General features: G+C 61.1%; 2 protein-coding genes across 2 annotated transcripts in view; one reads left to right on the top strand and one right to left on the bottom strand.

The window, feature by feature from the left end:
* The first annotated feature begins 5,343 nt into the window (after window positions 1–5,343).
* YKT6 (YKT6 v-SNARE homolog) lies at window positions 5,344–15,229 on the top strand. The gene is made up of 7 exons (XM_026502614.4): window positions 5,344–5,581; window positions 7,869–7,951; window positions 9,684–9,784; window positions 10,650–10,754; window positions 11,024–11,089; window positions 12,896–12,997; window positions 13,585–15,229. Exons 1-7 carry the CDS (start codon window positions 5,478–5,480, stop codon window positions 13,618–13,620), a joined length of 597 nt encoding a protein of 198 aa, XP_026358399.1. The 5' UTR covers window positions 5,344–5,477; the 3' UTR covers window positions 13,621–15,229.
* Window positions 15,230–17,122: 1,893 nt separating this feature from the next.
* The window catches only part of CAMK2B (calcium/calmodulin dependent protein kinase II beta), an 82,756-nt gene continuing 74,180 nt past the window's right edge, over window positions 17,123–25,698 (bottom strand). The window contains 6 exon segments of the mRNA XM_026502364.4: window positions 17,123–18,880; window positions 19,034–19,268; window positions 19,427–19,521; window positions 19,643–19,718; window positions 24,006–24,119; window positions 25,380–25,460. Of these exon segments, the coding sequence (XP_026358149.1) occupies window positions 19,036–19,268; window positions 19,427–19,521; window positions 19,643–19,718; window positions 24,006–24,119; window positions 25,380–25,460 (599 nt within the window). The 3' untranslated portion in view covers window positions 17,123–18,880; window positions 19,034–19,035.

Here is a 25,698-nt window from a genome sequence, read left to right as displayed (position 1 = left end):
GCTTGTCACCCAATCCATCCCCGATCCAGCGCCCCCAGAGCCCTGGGGGTGACCTCCCAGAACACACGTGCCCTAGGCGGACTCTGGAAGCGGCGGAGCTTCCGAGCAATCAACTCCCCCCAGGGCAATCCTGCGCCCTCCTCCCCGCCGGTGGTGGTGCAGGCGGGAGACGGACGTGCCGGCAGGGCTGCGGGACAGGGATCTGAAGAGCGGGGAGCGGGGCTGGGAAGCTCTCCGGGACTCCGCGCACCTCCTCTCGGCTCGCCCCCCGCCTGGCCTGGGAAGCATCTCCCGCTCGTTCGTGCGCTTCTGCTGCTCTTTGCCAGCGGAGGGTTTGCCCGGGTGTTCACACGAACACACTCATGGAACCTTCCACATTTAACCGGAAGTCCGCCTTAATACTTTCCACGGTTCTCGGACTTTCTGCAAACCCCAGGACTTCTTTGGAGGGCCAAACGCTGAGTCCTGGGCTTTGCTCTGATTGGACGAACCACCCCGGGTGGCTGAGGCTCGGATCACGTGCCCATCTGTAAACCAATTGCTGTGACAATAGGGATGGGTTTGTGTTGATTGGCTGCGATCTGTGGGCGCCCACGTGCTAGCAGTGGGGCAGGGCTGGGGGCACTGAGTGGGGCTCAGGGGGAGGGGGTGCTCAGCAGTGGGGAAGACCTAGGGGGCGCTCAGAGGGGGGGCTCAGGGGGAAGGGGGTACCCAGCGGGGAGGGGCGGGATTGCTAGGGGCACTCAGGAGGGTGCACAGGGGAAGGGGGTGCTCAGCAATGGGGGAGGGCTGGGGCACTCAGAGAGGGGCTCAGGGGGAGGGGGTGCTCAGAGGGGGCCTTGGGGGAGGGGGATACCCAGCGAGGGGGGGATTGCTGGGGGCACTCGGGGGGGGGGTGCACATGGGAAGGGGGGGATGCCACAGAGCCTTCAGTGGTGGGGGCATTTAAGCTCCAGCTGGGGAGGAGAGCTTGCTGGGGAGGGGGGCTAGGCGTGGTATTCAGAGTGGGGCTAAGGGGGGCTGGGGGGTTGAGGGGGCGGGCTTGGAGGGAGGCCCAGAAGACAGTGCTGGGGGCTCACCAAGGGACTCACGTGGGTTCTCTGGAGGGCTAAATGGAAGGGGGCTTCGCTGGGGCAGGGGGTGGCTAGAGGGTTGGGTTCATGGGGGGGACTCAGCGGGTCTGGGGGAGAGGACCTCAGAGGGCCTTTGTTGGCGTGTGTGGGAGCTTAGGGAGCTCAAGGAGGGGGGTGCTCAGCATCTTCTCAACTGCGCCCCTGCTTTTCACATCCTTCCTGACCACTTTTCCTTTGTGATGACTCCCATCCTGCTTTTTGTTCCTGGGAGTCCTGGAGACCAGCTGCTGTGGGGCCCAGATTCCCCTCTTGCAGGGCTCTACCCACCCCCAGGCCCCCTTCCTTCTCTGCAGACTTTCTCCTACTTCCTGTGCAGGGCAGCTCCTCAGAAGGTCAAGCCCCCAGCCTAAATGACCATGGGACCAGCCTGGGCCACACATCCACCCCTAGCCCCAGAGCTGGGGAGGGGTCTCAGAATACAAATAGAGCTTCCGAGAAGCCCCTACAAGGGAGACGGTTCTGAGGGGCCTGTCTCACTATTTCCCAGCTGACTCACGTGCCTCCAGTCTTCCCCGGCTGTGGTCCCTTCCTGGTCACTGCCTGCCCCCAGGCAAACCTTCTTGTAGTATGCCACTGTCCTCTCCTGCCCTGACATCTCCTGTTCCCTCCGGGCTGGTGGCCTGGGGAATCTGCTGGGAGGGTTATGGTAGCGAGCAGTGCTCCTGGGGGCCGGGGTGGGCTGATGGCATCAAGTCTGTGCTCCTTAGGCTGGTGGTGAACAGGAGGACACATTCTCTGTCCTCTTCGGGTCTCCAGCTGCACCTAAGAACTAAGCTGCCATCAACAGGAGAGAAGCATACACGTTTTACTGAAGTTTTTACAGGTGCACGGGAGCCTTCACAAGAGAATGAAGACCCAGAGAAGTGACCAGAGCAGGAACAATCAATAGCAAACACTCTGGTGACAAAGAAACACTTAGTGAAGAACCGACGTGACAGAGGGGCTGGGGCCAGGAGAGGACATTGCTGGGGGCTGCTGCAAGAGGAGGCTTGTTTGCACACATTTCTCTCAGCCTCATTCATCTCTGGTGCTAAGACTGTCTTCCTCCTGTTACCCAGAGGGCACCTTTCATGTGGGGGTTTAATCTCCTGTTTTGAAGAATAAAAAGGAGGGTCAGAGTGGGCTTCTTGCCTCTGCTGTCTGTTGGGTGCCACTAACTCAAAGCAGGCAATATGTCAAATCGGCACATTGAGGAGTGCCAGGCCCTGGTCACATCTGTGGTTCCTTTCAGGGCTCCTGTCCTGGGTAGGCTGCAGAAGTTCACGTTACAACTACAGTGAAAACAGCCCTGCTGCCCTGGCCTTGGCTGACCGGACAAGGGGGTGGGGAGGCCAAGGCCACGGCATGGCCAGGTTTCCCCCCTCCCCGGGAACCCCTGGCATGCCCCTCAGCTGGCTCTGATCCAGCTCTGTGGGGGTTCTGCTGTGCAGCTAAAAATGGGTCCCTTCGTGAGCTGAGCAAGGCCTTGAAGGTGGGTGGGCACCTGACTGCCCGGCAGGGGTGAACTCATGGGCCCGGGCCACGTGTCATGGGCAGCATGGCTCCACTCCTGTTTGCATGGGCGCTCTTCCTCTAGGGCCCGGTGCACGAGGGAGAGTCTGGACTTCAGGGAGCTTGGCCACCCCCACTCCCACGGGTGCTGCATGCATAACTCAGTGCCTCTTCCCTACAATCTTTCCTATCCCCATTATTGTAGACTTACAGAAAGTACAAAGCATTCCCGGATACCTGCATCCCGACTCCTCCGATTTACCGTGTGTGCGTTACCCTTCACGTACCTCAAACACTTCTGAATCCTGCAAAGGTAAGGTGAAGACGTGGTGTCCCTGTACCCCTAAGTGCTTGTGTGGATTTCCCAAAACCCAAGAATTCTCTTACATAACCACAACACAATGATCAAAACCAGGAAATTATAAGACATACAATAGTATTCTCCACTCCGTAGACCTCACTCAGCCCGTCAGATCTCTGCTTCCTGCAGGATGCCCAATGCCTTTAACCCATGATAATCTCTCCTTTTTGCCATAAACGATAACAATGCAGGGCATCATCATGGTTTTTACTCGTAAAACATCTACTAAGACCAGAGCTTGGAATATGGTGTTTTACCATTCCCAGCAACACACCAATGGAAAGGGTTATATTTCCAGTTTTACAGATGAAAAGAGAGAGAGAGAGAGAGAGACTGAGAGAGAGACTGAGAGAGGTTAGTGCTATGTTCACTTTTATGCTCTGGGGGCTTGTGGCAGTGCTGGGACCGAACCCGAGCTGGGTGATGAAGTGGAAGGTGGGCTTGTTTCTCAGTAAGAGGGATGATGAGGTTGGGGAGTCTATAACCACCTAGACCGAGAGGAGAGGTGGAGGCGGGGCCAGGCCAGAGAGGAGGGGGAGCCCCTGGGAGTGGAGCTGAGCTGTGTTACATGTTGTGGTGTTGACTTGCAATTTCCTTGACCTGAGTCTCTTTCTTTGTCTGTAAGGTGATGATAAAATCCTCCTCTCTTCTCTGAGGACTGAGTGAGGTAGCGCATGGGGGGCGCTTGGTGTAAGGCCAACGGTAAGACATCCACCGGTATGGGACAAGCGAACACATTTAAATCCATTCCAAGCAAGAACTGTCCTCCCTTGTCATTTTGAACAACTTTCAGTGGCAAAGGAGAAAAGGGGCTCCATCTTCTCCAGCAACGGCTGTCGCCCGCCCCCTATAGGACAACGGTGTCAGCACAGCATCTAGGGACCCCGCCTGGCCTGCTGGAGAGCCTGTCTCCGGGTGATTGGCCTGGTGCTGGCCACTATCTGTTCCTGCTGTTTTGCACCCCAACAGGGGGGGATGTGGAAAAGTCCTCTCCATGCTCTGCACTTGAAAATGCCCAGGGAAGAGGGCTGGTGAGGGAGGTGCTGAGTGAGGGGGCAGGTGGCGGGACCTTCCTTCAGACACAGAAACATTTTTCTCTAAACCACTGCTCCTCTGGGCATATTTGCTAACATCTGGAGACATTCTTGGTTGCCAAATGGCGGATGGGGTGCTGGTATCGAGTGAGTATGAACCCTGAGATGCTGCCTGCACTGCATGGGATCACCCCCAACAACTGGGGACAAGCCCCCATTATCCAACCAAAACATGGATAGTGCTGGGGCTGAGAAGTGATGCTGTTGGTTCTTCAGATACGCCGTCTCTTCCCACCATCTCCGATCTGGCTGCTTCTGGCATAATGACTGTGTGAGCTTACTGCCAACTGCCAAAGACCAAGGCCCTTTTATGTGGCCTGGGAGATGCCGATTACGTAATACCATTTAATAAACAAGAAATGGGCAAGAGGTGGAACTCTTATGGAACTGTGCCTGATTCGTCCCCACCCATCGGCAAAGCATTATTTCAAGGCAAACGGGGCCTTCTAAAAGGCACTGTGCACCAAGCTGCTCCCTAAGTGTGGAGCGGATTTTCTGCCCTTTGTGGTCAGCAGCCTCCTACATCAGTTTCTAGACGGGTAGTGGGCAGGCCCAGGGAGCCCTCACCCCTGCAGGCCCCTGCTGAGGGGTCCTGTGTGAACAGGGACTGCTCCCACAGGGGCGGAAGGGAGAGCTGGTGAGGACAAAAAGCATGCCTTCACATCCCTGCAGGAGCATCCAGAAAAAAAAGTTTCCTGCCCTTCGCTTTAAAGGAGATTTGATTTACAAAATACAGGAAGGCAATCCTCCTGTAAATCAAAGCTCCTTTCTAGGGTTCCTAGAGCACTGGCGTGTGGGTGCTGCTCTGGGTATGTTCTCAGAAGCTGCCCAGGCGGGCTCAGGGCAGTCTAGGAAGGAGGGAGGGCCTGAGTCTGGGAGGACTCTGGACACCCCAAGAGAGAGGAGGCAGCCTGGAAGGGGACAGGACACCCCAGGAGGGAGAGAGGGGAAGCCCCGGAGGGGGAGGGACACCCCAAGAGGGAGAGGGGGGTAAGCCCCGGAGAGGGCGGGACGCCCCAAGAGGGAGGGGAGAGGTCCCGGAGACGGGGAGGCCCGGGAGGACTCCGGACGCTGCAGGAGGGAGAGGGCGGCCCCAGACAGGCCGGAGGGGCGGGGCCGGGCTTATACGCACGCGCATACGCTGCGCTCTTTTCCCCGCCCCTCCCATCCCACCGCCTTCGTGTTTCCGGTTGCTTCTTTGTGCATCCGGGACACGAAAAACCCTCTGTTGGGGCGAGGGCGGCGGCCCCTGACCGGAACCGGAAGTGGACCCCGAGCCAGGCGGGGAAGCCGGCGTCCGACCCGTCAGCAGCCTGCGGCGGTCCCCACGGGCGGCGGCCGCGCTGCTCCCTGCGAGCCGGTGCCGCGGGCGGGCGGGCGGCCTGAGGGCGCGGCACCATGAAGCTGTACAGCCTCAGCGTCCTGTACAAAGGCGACCCCAAGGCGGTGCTGCTCAAAGCCGCGTACGACGTGTCCTCCTTCAGCTTCTTCCAGAGGTCCAGGTGAGCGGGCCCGGGCGGCGAGGCCCCGGGGGTCGGGAGTGGCCCGGGGGTCGGAGGAGGCCCGCGGGGTGGGGGACGGGGCCCTGGGGGTCGGGGGAGGCCCGGGGGTCGGGGGTGGCCCTGGGGCTCGGAGGAGGCCCGCGGGGTGGGGGGCGGGGCCGTGGGGTCGGGGGAGGCCCGCGGGGCGAGGGGACGGGGCCGTGGGGTCGGGGGAGGCCGGAGTGAGGCCCGGGGTTGGGATCGGGTGGGCGGGGGGGCTCGCCCTCCCTCACTGGAGCGCTGCGATGGCCTCTTGCTCGGTGTGTGGACTCGATCTGTGAGGAATCCTCCTCCTCTCGCTGGAGAAAGGCTTATGCTATTTTGGAACATTGTATTTATGCTCAGTGTTTTCCACATTCTCGTCCTAATAAAATCACAAGGGGACTTTGAAGAAGTGCAGATTACCCGGGTTCACGCGCAGACGTGGTCAGCTAGTAGGTGGAGGCCAGGAGAACGTATTTTAAACCGACGCCTTCCTCCCAGTGTTGCGAACCCAGGCGGCTTAGGGGCCCCACCTTGAGAGCCAGATTATATTATCTGATGGGGTATTTCCAACAATTCAGTAGGAGAGATACTGTTATGTTCCGTTTTATGTATGAAGTCGTGAGGCGACAAGAAATTATACCACAGCCAGCCAGGACTCAAACCCCCATTTTATGCTTTTTTTGATTGAGCTCTGATGGTACAGAAGGGTGTGTGCTGAAGATGTGGAAGGAAGCATGGGACGTGTAGGGCTTACAAGCGTCTTAAGTATTTCTGGACATCGTAATTGCAAGAAGGTGTGTGTGAGGAATGCCACAGACGCTTCAGCCCATTGGTGGGAGGGGTGGGGTGACTCAGGCACTGCCAGAGAAGGACCCTCCCGTTTCTGAGTCCAGTGGACGCTGCCATCTGGCTCTGTCCTCGCTGCTTCCGGGCAGTAGTTTCTGAGCACAGCTTTCTATGGGAGGATCTAAAACCGTTTCTGTTGTTTTGTGGAAACGTTTTGGCTTCTTTTGGGTCCGGGTCCTTGGGGAAGTATCTTCTTGATGCTTGGCTTTCTTTACCATGGTCTCTGCTCTCTGTTCTGTGTCGCTGCTGTTCTGTGATGGAACATTTCGTGCCAACTTGGCTGTTTTTCTTCTTTGCTGCCTGCGTATACCGAAGGTGCTCGACGTTTCAGTGTGAGACCTTTGCTCCCTGCTTTGGGGTACCCCTGCCAGTTTGTGATGATTGACACGCTCCGTACTCTGGGCACGCCCCCACTGGCACCTCTTAAAGCAGCATGTAGTCCAGGCCTCTCACCTCCATTCTTGCTGCCTCGTGGCTACCAGACCCCGAGCTATAAAACCTTCAGATGGGTCCCCAGCTTTTCTCGCCCCTGAATGCAGACTCCCTGTATCTGGACACAGTCCCGCTGCGAGCTCTGTCTCTGCTTGGTTTTACTGCCAGTACTTTCTTACTTGGAGAGTTTTTCTTGATGGGGTGATTTTGATCACCTCACTCTCTCGAAGTAATGCTGGGCACCAGGTATTGTGCTATGTGTTGTACTCTCCTCACAGCGAACCTAGATTTTGTGGGTGAGGCACGGGGCAGTAAGTAATGGGTTTGGAGGTCACACGGCTCCCAGCCCAGGACATGCACTCCACGGCTGGAGGTTTTCACTCTGGAGTCAGCAGGGCTGCCAGAGAGTCTCATGAGCCGAGCTGTTGTCACCTGTGACTCTTCCATTCTGGTTCATCTCTCTGTTGGCCCATGAGTGTCCTCTTCCCTCTCGGCCTGTGTACAAGTCACTTCCTCTTCCTCCTTGGCTGAGCGGTTGGCTTCCAGAGTGCCCTGGATGGGATGCCAGGGTGAGCCAGCAGGCCTGAGGCCATGTTCCATGCTGTGGCCCGCGTTCACGGCTGACGTGTGTCACAGCGCAGCGTGTGGCGTGTGCAGCGGCCATAGCTGGTTGTGCACACGCTGGCTTCTGCTTCTCCCCGTGTCCCAAATCCTGCCCTGACTACAGTGGTAGAAAATGCCCACAAGGCTGGAAGCGGGTTGTCCTGGTGAACGAGGTAGCAAACAGGTGTGGCTTGAATGGCTGTGAGGCTTTGTGACAAAACAGCATCTCTCGTTAGTCACTGAGGTCTGGAGGGACTAAGGTTGGGAGGGAAAGGAATGAGACCCAGAAGCCGCGGCCCCTTGGTGTCTACACTCTAAGGTCACCTCCCCTGGTTCTGGGGACAAGGTGACAGGAAGAGGTAATATGTGTTATGTTTCTTAGCGTTCAGGAATTCATGACCTTCACAAGTCAGCTGATTGTGGAGCGCTCGGCGAAAGGCAGCAGAGCTTCCGTCAAAGAGCAAGGTAAGAGGACCTGCTGCCTCGTGCGTGTGCCGCACCATCCGTCCCGCCCCGCCCCGGGTAGCCCGGAGCTCCCCGCACAGGCACTGCCCCGCGCCGAGGCTCCCAGGACCGCGCTCCCCTGCTGCCCGGTTCTCTCTTCCTTGCTCTTTGCTCTGTTTACACACGGTTCTGCGCGCACCGCTGGCATCTGAGCTGTCTGATTCAGTTTCTACCCCAGAGCTTAGACTTGCTGCAGATCGGGGTCTAGCTCTTGCGGAGCAGCGAGTGGCCTTCCTGAATTCTTGTCTTTCCTCCCACATTGGACACATTGCATAGACAAGGATTCCCAACGGTTGCAGTAAGACTGCATCCTGTGCTCCTTAAGTTTTTGACCAGGAATCCGAAAACTCGTTTTCTCTTGGCCTTTATGTTCACTTCTTCATAATTCAGATTTCCTGTAAGAATCTTGAGGCTTTTCTTTGAGAAGCCTGTGTGACACAGACAACTTGGGAAGGACAGCTGTGTCACCCAGACAGATCACGGGAAGCTCACCGGGCAGAGACCAGGGCCGTGGCCCCAGAGGCTGTGTGTCAGTGATGCCAATGTCCATTTCACCCCAGGGATGGGGGGGGGTTCCCTGTGTGTGCCTTTTGCGGCCTCCCTGTGCTGCCCACACCCCAGAGGTGAGCTTGGACGGTGAACACTGGTGTGTGGTCAGTCTCGCTCCGGCCGGGTCAGCCTCCCCAGCGGATCGCTGAGAGCCATGTCCTCCGGCACTGACCCAGCTTCTCCGCGGTGGGGAGCACATGCACTTCGACAGCACGTTTACACCTTGCTTACTTGGGGGACGTAGACAGAGCCTGGGGAGCATCGGTGGCAATCCTGTCCTCCTCGGCCCTGCTGTTATTTAGCACTGCCCTCATCTGACTTCAGGAGCTCATGGTCTCTCCCCCTCCTCTTTGTTCCTCCGTGGTTGGCATCAGGCTGTTCTGGGTGAGCGTTGTTGGGACGAGAAGGTTCTTACTTGTCCACTGTAATCCTCACGTTCCCTTTTCCCTGGGGGCATAGTTAGCTGTGTCCTGTCTAAAGCTTTTTGGAATTGACAAAAACTGATATCACGAATGATGACTATTTTGCAGAAGCCCTTGTACCGACTGAACCTTTGGATAAGTTGATGATTTTGCACAGTAGTACTGGAGAGCATGGCCAGCAGGGCCACATTTTTTGTAGATGGACCCTCCTCTCTTCTTCCCTCTCCTCTCCCTCCCTCACCCCTCCAGCCCACCACAGCAGGAAACCTGATGCCCGGAGAGGTCATTTCCTGATGAAGGGACCTGACGCAGGGCCGCTCTCGTAGGGATTTTTAAGCAGTTGGAGGCTGCTGGTCTTGTCCAGGGTCTCCAGCTCGGGAGCAGGGCAGAGCGTCAGAGAGTTGTGGCTCCCGGAGACACGGCCAAGCTAGAGCTGGGGCTCCAGGGTGTGCCTGGGAAATGCATCTGGGACTGCGTCCCCTGGGCTGTTTCCTGCACCCCTGGTGGCTCCTTTAGAGCGTGGCTTTGCGCGCTGGGCCTCTGGGCATTTACTCGTCCTAAGCAGGTGTTGGGCCATGCTGGTGGCAGCCTCCCTCCGGTGCTGTCCTGTGTGAGTCTCACTGAGCCACCAGGCAAGGGCTCAGCATTGTGACGCTCTCATGATCAGGGTGAAGATGTCCAAAGCCCTCATGTCACTCTCCGTGTGTCTAACCTCTCCCTAGAATATCTGTGCCACGTCTACGTGCGAAACGACAGTCTCGCGGGAGTGGTCATCGCTGACAGCGAGTATCCGTCCCGGGTGGCCTTTTCCTTGCTGGAGAAGGTGAGTTTGCAGTGTGGCCAGGCTGGCCTTGGATGGGCAAGTGTGGACAGTGTCCAAGGTAGAAGGGATGGAGTCGTGTGTCCAAAATCAACCCATTTTTAGTTTTTCTTCTTGTTCTAAACCAAGAGACGGTCGGGCATCCCTTCCCCCTCATCTGCGCCTCATCCTGCCTGTATCTGGGCTCACGGCGCTGGTGCCACCTCGACCCTTGTCTACAGCAGCATCACAGCCTCCTCCTGGGACGGGGCCTGAGGTCAGCTGTGGCTGCACTTCAGCCCTGGCCACCGCTCTGGCCACTCTTCCTGACTTTGCCTTCCCTGGTGGGGGCTGTGGTTCCTCCAAGCCACGGCCGACTCCGTGCTCTGCCCTGTGGCCACCCACCTCGGTCAGGCCATCCCTGCACCCCAGGCCGCTCCTTTCCCCCCTGTGCGTCCAGCACCACTATGGGACTTAGCGCCACAGTGCTCGTCAGAAACCTCTCGGGGACGCCGGCCTCTGGCCTCCCTGAGCACTGATACGTTCACAGGCACGTGAGATCTGCTGGTTCCTTCAATCCAAAGGATCTAGCTCCCTTTTTGAAGAACTGTTTTGGAAAATGAGAGGCTAGATACCTTTTTTCTTAGAATTGTATAACCTGATAGAAGGGGAAATCTGTAGTTTAAAATTCTGATATTTTTATCTTTCTCCAGATGAGATTTGTGTTAGTTTGGGTACCCTTCGTTTTTAATTGCCAGAAATCTTAGAAACTTGAGCCTAGGTTTGTCCCTGGCTGTGAGCTGTTCTCCTCCTCCCGGCCTGACAGCCTCTTGGGCTCCCCGTTCAGGTCCTGCGGCTGCGGGTGCTGATGGGCTCCTCTGTCCTGCAGGTACTAGACGATTTCTCCAAGCAAGTGGACAGGATACAGTGGCCAGTCGGATCCCCTGCTAGCATTCACTACGCGGCCCTAGACGGCCACCTGAGTCGGTACCAGGTAGGGTGGACAGAAGCCTCCAAGAGCAGCCTTGCAGGTCATGGCTGTGGGCGATTTCCTGGCAGCCTTGGTGTCGGCGTCCCCGTGGAACACGCAGGGACCCTCATGGGGACCTGGAACCGGAGCTCCATTCAGGCTTTCCCTTCTCTGCCGTGCGTTTGTGCAGCCTATGGTTTGTGAACTTGGCAAACTGTGTCCGGCTCTCTTGGTTTGAGCTTTGTTTCCAGGGGGTCACTCTAATTCTGATGTTGTTTTTGGCTCTTCCCTAGAACCCCAGAGAAGCTGACCCCATGACTAAAGTACAGGCTGAGCTGGACGAGACCAAAATCATTCTGGTAAGCGGAGGCAGGGGCGAGTGCATCCTGGAGCTGGGGGGGAGGGGTGCCCTCATGCAAATGCTTTGTTGGAAGGGTGGTTGCCCACCTCTCTCCAAGCGTCCGAGGCCCCAAAGCCAGACCGCCCAGGTGACCCTGAGTCTGTGTTGCCTGCACCCGTCTGGGTTCAATACTCTTGTTGCACGATGGCCCCACCTGAGACCTGGTGTGGCCCTGATCCCTCCCCGCTGCAACGGTCTCCGTTCTGCGGCTCTGCTTCCGTGTACTGCTGCCCCCCGCGGTTTGCCTCCCAAGCCCAGCAGGTGCCTCCCTCGCAGGGTGTGAGCTGTGGGGGCAGGAGAAGCCGCCCGTGCTCACTAAACACAGACCTGGGGTCCTCAGGCCCGGTCAGGAGAGCAGGAAGCCCACGTCTCACCTGAACGCTCTCCTGGTCTGTAGCTGCTGCTTCAGCTTTTCTCTCCCCTTCCTTCTCTGTCTCTGTCTCTCTCCCTCCTCCTCTGTCTGTTCCTCCTTCCCCCTTTCTCTCTCTAACTTGGAGCTCTATTTGGCACTCGCTTTGTCTGTTCTCGCCTCGAGTTTGGTCCTGTGTCCTCTGCCTTGTCACTGGTGCCTGGCTTCCCACCTGCCACCAGTGTGTCCGGACAGTAGCCATCGCCCTGTGGGTCTTCCGCTTACCGTCCCTCAGTAGCTCTCAGGAAAGCTCTGGGGTCAAGTGCACGCTCCCTGGCACCGCCCCACCACTTCGTGGCCTCTCCCTTTCCTGCCCAGCGCCCGTGTAAGTGCCCCACGCGCAGGGCTGGTCTCCCTGAAGGGCATGTAAGCCCTCGGGACCGGGAGCTTGTCCTTACCTACCCTGCTCCCAGTACGTGGCAGACATGGGACACCAGTGTCCAGCGGCTAATGAACCTTAAGTGAGTAGATCTAAAGCCCAGCAAAGGTGCCCAGAAAAACCCTGCTGGCTCCGCCTTGGGCTTCATGCGCGTCCCCGTCCCCTGGGGTCGGACGCCGGCCTGGGCCAGACCCAGGAAGCTGCATTCTGCAGAAACCACTGGGGGGCTGCAGACATCATGCTGTGAATGACGTGGTTTGGGGCTTTGGATCGAAAGTGAGGTGTGAGAGTCCTCAGGTGTCTCCGTCTCTTCATGGGCTTCTCCGTGTGTTCTCACTGCACCGCGGCTGTGGGCGCCCCTGGGCTGCACAGAGCCACGGGACGTCCGCCGGTCCTGCTCTCTGAGCTTGGACAGCAGGTGCAGCTGCGGAGCCGGCCCCACGTGCCTGCAGAAATGGGCTTGCGGGTTGCACTGCCTTCCTTCCCGTGTGTCTCTTCGTCTGGTTCACTCCTTGTGCCAGCCACCTGGGTTGTTGAGCTCTTTGTAGAGGGAAAGGACCTTTTTACTCGTTCCTCCTCCTGAGCCAGTTCATGTTCACGTGCCTAGGCTTGTGCTCCTTGCTTCAGTGAAGCCCATGAGGGCCTCGCGGCTGCTCCAGCGACAGCCGTCAGGGTGCAGGCCCTCCGTAAGGGCCGACGTTGGCACACAGCCCCTTCGGGAAGCGGGGGCCGATCTGTCCAGTAGGAGTACGCGTGTGTAAACGTGGATGTAAGCGACCCCTCCTAGAGCGCAGCGGTCTGAGCCTGTGCTGGGGGTCCCCCAGGATGGGCACTGGGTCCTGCTCACCTGGGACGCTCCCAGCGCTCATGTGGGGAGAGGAGCCCAAGGAGAAGCACTTTCTGTGGCGGAACCGCAGGAGGGGCTCGTGTCCACTTGCTTCGTGAACAGTAGAGTGTTTGCTTGTTTCTGTGTCCAGCACAACACCATGGAGTCTCTGCTGGAGCGAGGGGAGAAGCTAGACGACCTGGTGTCCAAATCCGAAGTGCTGGGAACACAGTCCAAAGCCTTCTATAAGACAGTGAGTGCTGTCGTCCTGCGGGCTCTCGCCACTGCATTAGTCCCTAGGATGTTCAGTGACGTGTGGGGAGAGCAGACGGGGTGGCCCAGGCCTGACAGTAGTGCAGGGTCACTCAGGCGCCAGGGGAGCCGACATGGGCAGAGGCCTGCCCCCCCAACCCCCCCGCTCCGGCTGCTCTCCCCTCACCCGGGGCTTTGCACATTCCTGCTGCTTGCTGAGTGGTGAGGCCTCCAGTCTTCCCAGAGCGGCCCTTGCGCCTCTGTTTCCCTTCGACAGAAGTGGTTCACTGGCGTGGACCACAGCAGGGCTCTGCACGCCCCTGTGCTTTCCTGTGAGTCTGGGAGGGAGACAGCAGTGGGGTTCGGGATCTGTGAACCTGAGGGGAGAGGGGAACCGCCCCATTCTCTAAAGACATTCTCCTTGCACACGGGGTCGGGTGGCGCCGGGGGACACAGGCTGGCACAGAGTCAGATGCTCGGTCCACCTGGGGGTGATCCCAGTCCCCCTAGCCCACTCTGCAGCCTCTGTGCCTTGGGGGGGGTTGCTGGCCGCCTCTGCCTCTCCAGCCCCGGTGTGTTTGTGTCCAGGCCCGGAAACAGAACTCGTGCTGCGCTATCATGTGACGGCGGCCCGTGGAGGCCCCCTGTGCCGAGATGGCCCGGCCATTCACATCAGACCCGCAGCCCCTGGAGAAGCAGAGCCACCGTGGAGAGACCCGCGTGGGGACACATTTTCACTTGGGAGCTCCTGGCAGGAACTGAGGGGTTGTGGAAGGGCCTGGGGCTGGGGAACATTCAAATTTACATGTCTGGGGATTTTTGAAAAGCTCGTTTGAGGCCCCCAAAGGTGTATTCTTGGGCCAGATGAAACCATAAACTCTGAGTGACTCACACAGACACTGAAGGGCTCGTCTCTAACCCTTGGGAAACCCGTGGGCCCCCGACTTGTGCGAGGCCCCCGGGGAGGTTGGAGCCAGCCTTGTTGGTCCTCGGTCCGCCTTAGGGTTGTGTTTGTGCGCTGACTGTATTGAAACTCAGTAAAGTCAGGGTGAGCCCTGATTGCAGGGCTGAGGGGGCAGAGTGGGGGCTCGGATCTGCAGGCGGGCACGAGGGCTGGGGGTGAGCAGGCCAAGGCCGGCGCTGGGAGGAGCTGGGCTGCACGGATGCAGTGGTCCCTTTGTCCTCATGCCAGACTGACTGCTTGCTGAGGGCACTGCCCACCCACAAGTCACACAGATGCCCGCAGCGTGTGGGGCAGGGGTCTTTGCCCTGACTTACAGCTTAGTTTTGCCCGCCCAGGTCACAGCAGCGTGTGCTGTCTCTCAACCCGGGTTTACCTGCCTCTCTGGCAACCAGACTGTCTTAGCGGCCACCTGGGGCCTGTGTGCCTTAGCAAGTGGCCTTTGCTGTGGCCACCGTTCCTGACCATCAAGACCAGGTACCAGCCCTCCTGAGGACTCCCAGTGCCCCACATGTGGCCTGACCCCCGCAGGAGCACTGCTGAGAGCATCCCCGGCGGCACGAGCCCCAGCCCTGAGCCCTGCCCACTCCCTCAGGACCCACTGCCGTGTTCTAGACTGCCTCCCCGCGTCCTGCAGTGCTTCCTGAGGTCGTGAGCTCATGATGCACCCTTGGGACCTGGTCCCCACAGAAGCCCCCGCTGGGGTGGTATCAGACAGGGTCCCGTTCTCTGGGGTCCTTCCCTGAGCATGCTGGTTCTTGCCCTACCCAGGGAGTCCCACTGCCCTGGCACAAAGTGCCAGGCCCTGACTTCCCTTGCTTGGACCAGAAGGTGGCACCTACATGGCTTCTGAGGACCCCCAGCCCAACAATTTTATATGCCAGTTGTCCTTCTGCACTGGGCACTGTGCTGATCAAAGGAGTTGGCCTGCCCCTAAAATGGCCTGCCCGAGGGACCCCCTGGAATGCACAGACCCAGCCTGCTCACTGGTGCCCAGGGGGCTGTGACCTCCCCTTAGGAAGGACAGCGGTGCCTGACTCCTCCAACTTTGGAGGTGGCTGGGGAGGAGCTGGGGGTGGAGGTGCAGATCTGGGGCGAGGGCCGTGAGGAGGGTGGGGCTGGTTCATGCCCAAGCCAGCGTTTCCCCAGCTCCTGTCGTCGTCTCATGTGGAAGCATTTGGCAAAGAGTGTATTTTAATAACTGCCGCCTAACATCTCTGTTCTATTTGAAAGGTTCTTATCTGGATAAAGTTGTCTTTTGAAATTCCAAAATAGTCCTCTGCTTTGTTTGAGCCTCAGGGGCCCCTCCCTGTGTGCACCTGCGGGGTACAGGGCATCCTGGGGCAGCGTGTGTCCAGGGGAGGTGGCAGCTGCCTGGACATCTCCCCCCCCCCCCCCCCCCCCGCCCTGAGCTTTCTAGCAGGAGCCAGGGGAGGGAGCCCTGGAGCAGACCTAGGGGAACCGGCCTGGGGGGGTGGGGGGGCTACCATGCAGCTGCAGCCACAGCAGCCTGGGCCACATGGATGGAAACTCAGGAGCTGAGGGGGTCAGCCCTGCGGGCATGTGGGGGCATCCGCTGCCTTCCGGATGTGTGCAGGGCGAGGAGTCTCCAGTCTGGTCCCAGTTTAGGGAATGAGTTCGCTGGCTGATATCAGAGGGTCTGAAGACTTCTCTGCCTGTTTCATTGCTGGCCCCGGGCCTTGCTTTCAGCCTTATTTGTGCCCCTGGAAATGAGAAGCAGCCTTGGGATTTCTGGCTGGACCAAGGGCACCAGCTTTTTCTGCCCCCAGGACCTGCTGGAATATGGGGTCTTCTGAGACCCAGGGAGCTTCGCTCAAAGCAGGTGCGCTGTTAACAGTGACAAACCAAGGGCTGTTTCATAGGCCCAGCCCCTAGTTCCCCATCCAGCCCAATCCTCCGGGGCGGGGTGGGGTGGGGCGGGCCGTGCTGAGTGCGTGTGGGGAGGCCTGGCCTGGAAAGCCGCCTCGGATTACAGCTGATAGGTGAGTGGAGCCCTAGATACTGTGCCGGGACCCACTCCGCTTGCTCGAGGGCTGTGCCCTAGATTCTCTGCGCCCCACTCTCAGATCCTCTGTGTGCTCCTTGGCACAGCCCTCCCTCCTGAGAGCACCTGCCAGGCACCAGGAAGCCGCAGTCAAGGACTCCTAGTGACCCCTGGGGCACCCCTCTTACCAGAGGTCACTTGCACACATGAGTTGGGAGTGTTTGGTATCTGGCATTGCTTTGAGGCCCACATTTCTGTCCCAGGAAAGCAGGAGGCATGAGGTACAGACAAGCATTGGCAGGGCCTGGGGAGCCAGTGTGAAGGGGAGGCCGTCCATCTTCATATGAGGGGGCACCTGGGTTCCAGCAGGGCTGCGTGGGGCCTGGCTGGGCCCTAGGGCACGTGGCCACGCAGTCAGATGTCCTTCAGCCAGACAGCCCTGTGGTCATGACGCCGCGCATCCAGACAGCTCTGGGGCCACGCTGTCCTGCAGCCATGAACTCAGTGCTAAGTCAGCTGGCACAGGCCAAGGGCAGCCAGCATTCGGAGGGAGGCCCTAGGTGGCTTAGTGTCCCCATGCTGCAGCGGTGCAGTGGGCAGCTGCTGAGGGACAGGCCGGGGCATGGATGACAGCGGGGGCGGGGCAGTCCCAGGGAAGGGGAAAGAAGGAAGGCCCTCACTCCCCTCCATCCCCCTGATCTCTGCTCTGGGCCCCTGTAGTTTGGTCCTCCTGGGGGAACCCCTGCCAGTCCCCACTGTCCTTGGCCACACCGTCTCTGCCTCCCAGCAGCCACTTTCTTCCTGTGCTGGACATGGCTGTGTGACGAGCGTGCTGGCCTGTGTGCTGTCTGTCCACACAACCCAGCCACACACACGTGGAATGGATGCACGGAGAGACGTTCGGGGCTGGGTCCCAGGCTCTTCCCACACAGAACCGCCCTCTGGCCTCCTCCTGAGAGGCCACGGAAGAGGGGGGTGTCAGGGCTCACAGCAGGCTCGGGTTCCAGCATCCAGGGCTGATAGAGGTGGGGCGGGGAGGGGCATCGGGTGCAGCGGTGGCCCGTGGCGGCAGAGGGGCCCGTGCAGTGGGGCATTGGCTGGCCTGGGGGCTGGGGCTTGGTGGGGCCCTGGCATAAAGCCCCCAGCTGCACGTGAAGCCGTTTGTCCTGTTTTTCTTTTATTTGCAGTTTCCCGAGACAGAACAAAATAATGATTTTTTACACTTACAAGGCTCAGAAAGAAAAGACAATGGAACTCAGCAAAAAGAGAGAAGGGGGGCGGGGGCCGGCCAGCACTGCGTGCAGCCGGCCCTCCGCAGAGTGGCCACACCTCCGACATCTAGCTAGAGGAGCAGGTGTGGCCTGCTCGAGAGGGGTCATGCAAAAGAACTATCCCCCAGAAAAAAATCCCCAAATTATCCCAGACAGGCAGCTCCGTGGAGATAAGAGGTGAGGGGAGGAGGGGAGGAGGCCCCCAGAGGTGAGGGTGGCCGGGCCACACACGCTGTCCACGGTGAGCCCTGCCGCTGCCCGTGGCCCAGGGAGCCTGGCGGATGTTTACCCTGTGTCCATGGGTGGGGACAGCTGTCCTGAGCACAGCCGTGGACGGGCAGGTGAGTGTCCATTCTGAGTGTCTGCTGATGGACAGTCCCCGTGGAGACCAGCATCCTGTGTCCCGTTCCCCACTCTGTGCCCCTCCCTTGGCTTGATTTGTGGGGGAAGATAAAGAAAATCCTTGTTGAAAATGTGAATTAAGGGGCAGGTGTTGGGGCGGCAGGGTCCCGCACCTCTGTGATCACAGCCCCTGACCAACCCACCTGGCCAGCTGCCCTGGCACTCTCTGCTGCCATCTGACCACGGGGCCCATCCCCGAGCCTCACCACGGGGCCCACCAGCACGCAGGGGACCTCACGATGGGCCCAGCCCGTCTTCTCCTTATCCCGGGCCCCTGTCACAGACTGCAGCCTGGAGAGGCCTGGCAGGGGGCCCACGGTGCCCTGCCCCTCAGGCCCAGGGCAGCCCTCCCTCCCTCTGCTCCAGGCCTAGACTTCAAAAGCACTATCTGCAAACACCTGCCATACCCACCCCGGCCTGGGAGCCCGGGGCACCACTCACCCGCCTTCTGACCCCTCTCCCCTTCCTGCATCTTGACCAAGACCAGAGCCCCTCTGTGGCCGTACCGGCCCCGTAAGGGGGGAGGTGGGCAGAAGGGGAGGCACCCTGAACAGGAGGGAGGCCGGTCCAAGGGTTCCCCTCCCAACGGGGCTGTCGCCAACGGTATCCTCTCAGCCAGTCTCCTGCCAGGCGTGAGGTCTGCACCTCCCTGGCCCTGGAGGAACAAGAGAGGGAGCCCTGGGCCCACAGGGGCTTCTCAGATGGCTCATCGGGCCCCCGGGGGCCGGCCCGGCCTCTGCACTGCTCATCCATGCTGGGGGCATGAGAGGAAGGGAGGGGAACAGCCGTGCTCAGGTCCCCCTGGCCCCAGGTGGCCGACACTCCTGATGGCAGCCATGCACGGCGGGGGGATGCAGACGCCTGGGGGGGGAGCGCCACCTAACAAACACCGTTCCTCGGCCCGGCCCCTGTGGACAAGGTCACTGCCCCACTGGTCCCCAAGGGGCCAGGAGCGGACAGACACATGGAGCGTGGGTGGGGAGTGCCCGTCGGTTCGAAGCCCCACAAATGCCAGTGATTTTTACAGCTTTTTCCTTTGTTTTTTTCTCCTGTTTCATCCAACATCAATTTTTTTTTGTGGTGGTTGTCATCTTGTTGTTAAAAAGAAATCACATCCGGTCTTGGTTTTCTGCAGACACAGGCACCAGGGGAGGAACGAGGCAGACACAAACATGCGACAGGCAGGCCGCGGGAGGGCGGCCGGGCTCCAAACACCGAGTCTGTCCCGCGAAGCCAGCCGCAGCTCTGCAAGGGATGAGGGCGAGGGTCAGCTCTCTGCCCTCTGCCAGGGCCCCAGGAGGAGGGGGAAGGCGGGGATGGGATGCTGCCTGCCTATAGTCAGGGGCAGCTCTGCTCCGACGCCCCCCGCACAGGGGAAGGGTCTGCGCCAGCACCCACCTTCACTGCAGCGGGGCCACGGGCGCGCCCGAGCAGTGGAAATGCACGTTCTGCCACTTGCCATCGCGGCGGTGCCACACGCGCGTCTCCTCGGACTGGCTGGTGCGGGGCCGGCCCTGCCCGTCGATGTACTGCGTCAGGCGGATGTAGGCGATGCACGCTGCGTCCTCCCCGATGACGTGCACGTGCGGGTTCAGGATGGTCGTGTGGATGGGCTTGCTGTTCTTGGCGAGCACTGCGGGCAGGGGCAGAGGCGGGGGCTTACGGGGCGCCCTGAGGAACCTTGGGAGAGCACGGGGAGGGGGAGGGGCAGGGAGGCCGCCTGGAGGTCAGAGAGCCCTGTGCTGCTATCGGGGGCACACAGCCTGCGCCCTGCCCGGGCCCCTCACTCACGGTTCTCGAAGTAGAATCTGTGGAAGTCCATCCCTTCGACCAAATTGCCCAGAGCTTCAGGCTCGAACGAGGTCAGGCCTGGGTCACAGATTTTCCTGGGGGGGCAGACCCAGGTGAGGAGAGGCCCCTGCCACGGCCCACCCCTCCCTTCACCGCAGAGAAGCCCCCACAGCCCACCCCAGACCTCCCAGGACCCAGCCCAGATGCCCGGCTCACGCATAGGCCTCGAAGTCCCCATTGTTGACGGCCTCGATGAGCTGCTCCGTGATCTTGATGACCTCCTGCTTCCGCGCTGCGGGGACACAGCCGCCCAGTGACCGAGGACCACCCCAAGCGGCCCTGCGGAGGGCCTAGGACAGAGCATCCCCAGCCCCCACCCACCTCTCCTCCCCAGGAGGAACCCGCACGCAATAGGTCCAGCTCACATGGCTCCCTCCAAGGTCACCCACAGCCCCCACACTTCCAAGTCCACCAGGTCCTATGTGTCTTACATAGAAGGTCTCCGTGTGATAGAAACACCGTGTCCGGAGAATGCAGAAAGGGGAAGCAAAGCCCGGCGTGACCCACCCTGTGTGGCCCCCAGTCCCTCCGGCCATGCCCCCTGGGACCGGCCCTCCTGGCTCTTGCCCAGCTGGACTAGGCTCGCAAGCCCTTCCTGAATCCAACACCTCTTTAGGAACATCTAGTAAGGGCCAGCTGTGAGGCAGGGAGGGGACCGGGTCTGGAGGGTGTAGACTGGGAAGCCAGGGAGTAGGGCCCGGGGGGCCCGAGGAGGGGGACACGGAGTCTGTGGGTCTCTCCCCGGAAGCCCACAGCCAGCCAGCTAGCCTCCCACCTGCTCCAGTCTCCACCTGTGTGAGCCTGGGCCCGGGTGCCAGGCCCCCGGTGTCACCAACCCACCTTGCACCCTCCGTCCCAGGGCTCTGGGCTCCTGCCCACTTGGCCTCTGTACCGGGACAGGCCTGGCCCCAGGGTGCTGGCCTACGGTCCCCATTGTCTCTTTAATCACGACTTATTTCAGAGAATAACAGCCCCACACCCTGAGGATTCAACCCTGGATCACTTGCATGGCTGCTGAGACTTTTTTATAGACAATAAACCCTTACAGATAGCGTAGTGAATGCCCGTATTCCCCTAAATCTCGTGCTTCACTCCGCCTCCCCAGGGAAGGGCTGTCCTCAGGTGGGTGCTTCACCGCTTCCACGCAGATGTATACACCCCGAGTGCACACACACATCAGGTGTGCGCCCTCACGGATCCCAGTGATCTCCCAGCCACAGCGCGCTGACGGTAAGCCTCACCCCAGCCAGTGCAGGGAAGGCAGGATCCCAGGGGCTCCTCCCCACAGGCTCCTTCCCAGGTCACTGCGCTGCCAGCAGCCCCCCTGGTTCCCTAGTGGCTCCCCTGCAGCTGGCCATCTTGTCCGCACTCCAGCCACCAGTGCCACTGGGAACAGCACATGCGTGAGCTGATGTGTGGGCTTGAGTCCCAGAGCACAGTGGCAGGGTCTCCAAAGGGTGCACTCCGCATTTTGAAGCATTTGCCCACAGCCCTGGCACAGGGCTGCCTGTGCCTCCTCCCCGCCGCTGCCGGCATCCTCGGCTGTCTGCGTGCCCCCCTCCCCCCCCGCAGATGCCCACCTGAAAGGTGGGTGCCGCGTGCTGCACGGGAGCCCAGGCGGGCCTTGTGTGCCACAAGGATCTGGACAGTGAGCTCCGCGACACCCGAGGGCTTGGGTGCACACGTGTGCTGGTGTCATGGGGGAGGGCAGGGGTGTGTTTGCATGTGGAGATCGTGTGTGCACTGACCAGCGAGTTTCTCCTATCTTGGAAAACCCTCCCTCTGCCCCCAGCTGCGCTCGTGCAAAGGTCCCATTTCTATTTCTCACCGAACTCCGTGTCTGGACTGTGCCAGGGTTTGGGCTCTGGGCTGTCTGTGCAAGCCCGGGCCCCAGCTGTCTGGTCGGCCCTGGAAGCTGGCCTCCAGCACAGTGGGCTGCAGGCTCGTGACCCCACCTGCAGACCCCCACTCCATCCGTATCCAGCTGCAGAGCTCTGTCCCTGCACCCGCTGTTCTCCGTTCTCAGTCTTGGGGCCCGGGGCAGGACAACGTTGGATGTTCTGGGTCCCTCTGCGTCACCGGTGCGTGGTCTCCCGGCAGCCTGCCCACCTCTCTGCCCTCTGCCTGAGCATTTCTGCTTCGGGGATGCTCATCTGCCCTCCCAGGTCCCTGTCACCACGGCAGCCCAGCTTTTCCCCGGCCATCCCCAAGCCAGGCCCCCCACCCGCCTGTGTGAGGGTGAGTAGCGCCCGTGTGTCCGACACCCGACACTGGCCCCCCCCTTCTTCACACCAGCACCCCACGGAAGCCCTCAGCCAATAGCCCTGCGACCGGAACGGACCGACACGTCCTCTGTCTCACGTCCCGTACTGTGGTAAGTCAACCTGATCTTCCGCTTAGTGAAGTCGCGTGGAGTGTTTTTAAGCCACTTGTAATACAAAATGAGAGTATAAAGTCAACAGGAGGGAGTCACGGTCACAGCACTCATCGCGGAGCCTGGGGTTTGGGAACCAGCGTCACACCAGGTGAGGTGGCAGTGGGGCTGCTGCCCAGACCTACCCCTGCCCTGAGTGGCAGCCCTGCCTCCCCCAGGGGCGCACTGTGGGAGAGGCTCCCTGGGAGGTGAAGCCAGGAGCTGTGACCCCGCCCCCCCAGGCAGTTCCGCAGACAGAGCTGAAGCGTGTGGGCAACGGTCCGGCGTGGGGGGGCTCCCAGAGGTGGACCGGAGCCCCGACACTCCCTCTCTTGGCACAAGCTAACAGGCCGGGAGGCCAGGCTGCTGGCAGAGGGTCTGGGGGGACCCCAGGGACCCCAGGCTGGCCCTAATTCGTGTCCCTTGGCAGCTGCAGGGGCAGCAGGAGCCCCCAGCCACCCCAGGCGGGCCACTATGCAGGATCAGCCTGGATTGGGTGTAATCCCTGATTATGGGAACACAGCCTGGGCCATGGGCGCCGACCCCATTTATACATGAAGACAGCTGGCGGGCACATCACCCTGACCCACCCCAGGGACAGCCCCCCGCCGCCTGTGCCTCAGTGCTGGGCGAGGCGGACCCTGGCCCCGGAGGTGGAGATGGGGGCACCGTGGCTCTGACACCCACAGCCACAAGTCTGGAGAGCCAGGTCACAACCCGGACAGCTCTGTGCAAGTCCCCTCTCGGGGCTGACTCCACCCCTGTCCTTCACCTGCAGACCCCCCAGTGCTCGAAGCCGCAGCGGTGCTGGGGACTTGGGGGGGTCACAGGCTGGAGCAAGGACACAGCTCCCTGGGGGGCCTCAGGCCCCCTAGTGCTCACCCCTCCCCCACCAGTCCTGCCATACCTACCGCTCCAGGTCTCCCCTCGCGCCTCCCCTCAGTGCTGTTCAGGGCCCCTTTTTGTGGCCCCCACCTCCATAGTTTAGTTCAAGCCAGACCCCCAGGGTCAGTGTGGGGTACTCAGCGCTGACAGCATGCCCTGTCCTCAGAGCCCCCAACCTGGCCTAATACATAGACTCCAAGGGCAGCTCGAAACCCTGGGGGGGGCGGTCCTGTGGTGGGAGGCCCCCCTGGGGGCACCTCTCCACATACCCCAGCCTCCACTTCCGCATCTGTGAAACCGGGGCCATGAGTGGCCGGGGAGATGGGGACACGGAGGCTGCCGACCCCTCCCCCAGGCTCCGCTGCGCTCCTGCCCCAGCCCGGACCCCTCTCCCTCACCACAAGACACCCCCCCCCCCCCCCCCGCCAAGCCGGCCTAGGAACCCGCACCTGCCCTTGCCCCTCTGGCCAAGTACAGAGCGCTCCTGGGGGTGCCACTGCTCTCCAGAGGCTGCCCCATGTCCTCGCGGCCGCTGGGGTGGTTTCAGCTTGTCGCTAGCCCCTGTGCCCCCCCCACTGCAGAGCCCCCCACTGCTACCATGCTTCGCTCCCCCTCCTCCCTGCCCTGGCCCCCAGGCCCGGCACTCACCCAGCCACTCCCCAGCCATGCCCAGCCCCTGGCCTGCAGCCTCTCATCCGACAGCACCTCCCTGCCCAGTGTCTCCCGGCAGGTGGGGGGGGGCGTGGCCCTGGGGTGTCACCCATCCCTGTAAGTGATCCTGGTGGCAGTCGGCAGGCAGACGGGGCAGGCAGACGGGCTGGAGCAGCCGGCTCCTCCCTCCCTGCCTGGGGAGGGGCCCCGGCCCAGTGACGGCCCCTCAACCCCTCACCCCCCTCGCCCTGGGCCCCTGCAACCGACACTGTCTGCGTCACACGGGCCCACAGATCACAGGCGTGAGGCTCTCGTTCACCCCGACTGTTTCTGATTCTTTCCTACACACACACACACACACACACACAGTCACACACGCCCGTCCTTAGCCACAAACTCATTTTCTGAGGCCAAGTGACACTTTCCTGTGGACTTCCCTGTGCTCCCTTTCCTGCACCCCCCAAGCTGGCCCCTTCCCAGAGTGAGGAGGCAGCGTACCACAGCTGGGGGTCTCCACACCCCTGTGAGCCCCCAAGGAGCAGCCAGGGGGCCACTCAAGGTGCTACTTACACAGGGTGGGCGGGGGGCCTGGGAGAGCTGGAGATAGGCAGGGTGGGGGGCCCTGGGCTTCCGGGGCCCCTGAGCCCCTCCTCACCGTGTTCAGGATGTCAGAGAGCCTGGGGGCTGGGGTGGAACAGACCAGATGTGAACAGGAGGCAGGTGGGGGGCACACAGGACAGAAGCTATGGGCTGACGAGCCAAGCCAGAGAGAGGAGGCGGCAAACTGGGATGTGGGGGGGACGTGGGGGGCAGAGGGGGGACATAGGGGGACACTGGGGGGATACTGGGTATAGAGAGAATGTGGGGGGATGAAGGTGGACATGGGGGACACAAGGAGGAATGTGGGGGCACAGAGGGGGATGTGGGGGGTTAAGGTGGACATGAGGGAATGTGGGGGACAGGGGGACGAGGGACACGAGGAATGTGGAGGCACTAGGGGACATGGGGGGTGAAGGTGGACATGGGGGAACATGGAACATGGGGGACAGAGGAGGACATGCATGGACGCGGGGGTGAAGGTGAACATGGGGGACATGGGGGAACATGGGGGACAGAGGGGGTCGTAGGGGGACACAAGGAGGAATGTGTGGACACAGGGGGATGTGGGGGTGAAGGTGGACATGGGGGAATGTGGGGGACAGAGGGGGACGGGGGGACACAAGGAGGAATGTGGAGGCACCGGGGGACATGGGGTGTGAAGGTGGACATGGGGGACATGGGGGAATGTGAGAGACAGAGGGGGACGGGGGGACACAAGGAGGAATGTGAGGGCACAGAGGGGGATGTGGGGGGTGAAGGGGGACATGGGGGACAGAGGGGGATGGGGGACAGAGGAGGAGGCTCCAGGAATGTCTGGACAGGTGCACTCGTCTGCCCATGGCAGGGCAATTGCTGTGGGCAGAGGGTACCCCCCGCCCCCCGAAGTGGACAGAGGCAGCCCAGTGTGTGCAGAACCCAGCGGAGGACCCAGCTGGGCAGGAAGGCCAGGCCTTCTCCCTTTCAGCCCACAGGCCTATGGTGGGGAGAGGCTTCTGTCACAGCACATGTCCACACCTCCATGGGGCCCCGCTGGGTGCTGTGACCAGGAGGGTCAGGCAGGCGGTCTGAGGAAGGCAGGAAGCACTGTGGACGGCCCGGGAGGGCTCTGCCCCGTCCCGGGTCCGGGAGACCCTGTGGGGGAGAGGCCTGGGGTGGGGACTGCGGTGCGGGTGGAAGGAGGAGGTGAGGAGGGTGGTGGCTGGAGCTGCCCTGGGAGTTAGCGCCAGGCGCCCAGCCAGGCCCAGGCCCTAGCCTCGGGCAGCCTGGCGGGGGCAGCTGAGGCCGTGCATGGCAGCGCAGGAGCCACTCAGCAGCAGGGACGGCAGGCCTGCGGGCACTACTTACACAGAGCGGGGAGGGGGCCCTCAGCTTCCAGGGCCCCCGAGCCCCTCCCCACGGAGCTCAGGATGTCAGGGACCCTGGGGGCTGGGGTGACAGGAGGCAGAGCGTGAGCAGGGGCAGAGGAAGCAGGGCCCTGCTCTCTCCCGCCCCGGGGCCGGTCTCCGCAGCGAGAAGCCCCTGGCCAGAGCCTGGAGCGGGGCCTCAGCCCACGGCCCTGCAGGCCCAGGAAGAAGCCGCTGCAGAGGGCTGGCTGGAGGGGCAGGGGCAGTCCCGAGCCTCTGTGGGGCCGAGGGGGCCCTGGTGGAGTCCAAGCGCAGTCTGC

This window comes from Ursus arctos, unplaced genomic scaffold (genome assembly GCF_023065955.2).
Source record: "Ursus arctos isolate Adak ecotype North America unplaced genomic scaffold, UrsArc2.0 scaffold_3, whole genome shotgun sequence".
NCBI classification, from domain to species: Eukaryota; Metazoa; Chordata; class Mammalia; order Carnivora; family Ursidae; genus Ursus; species Ursus arctos.
Note: the sequence above shows the minus strand (reverse complement) of the source record. Positions and strands in the feature narration are given on the sequence as shown.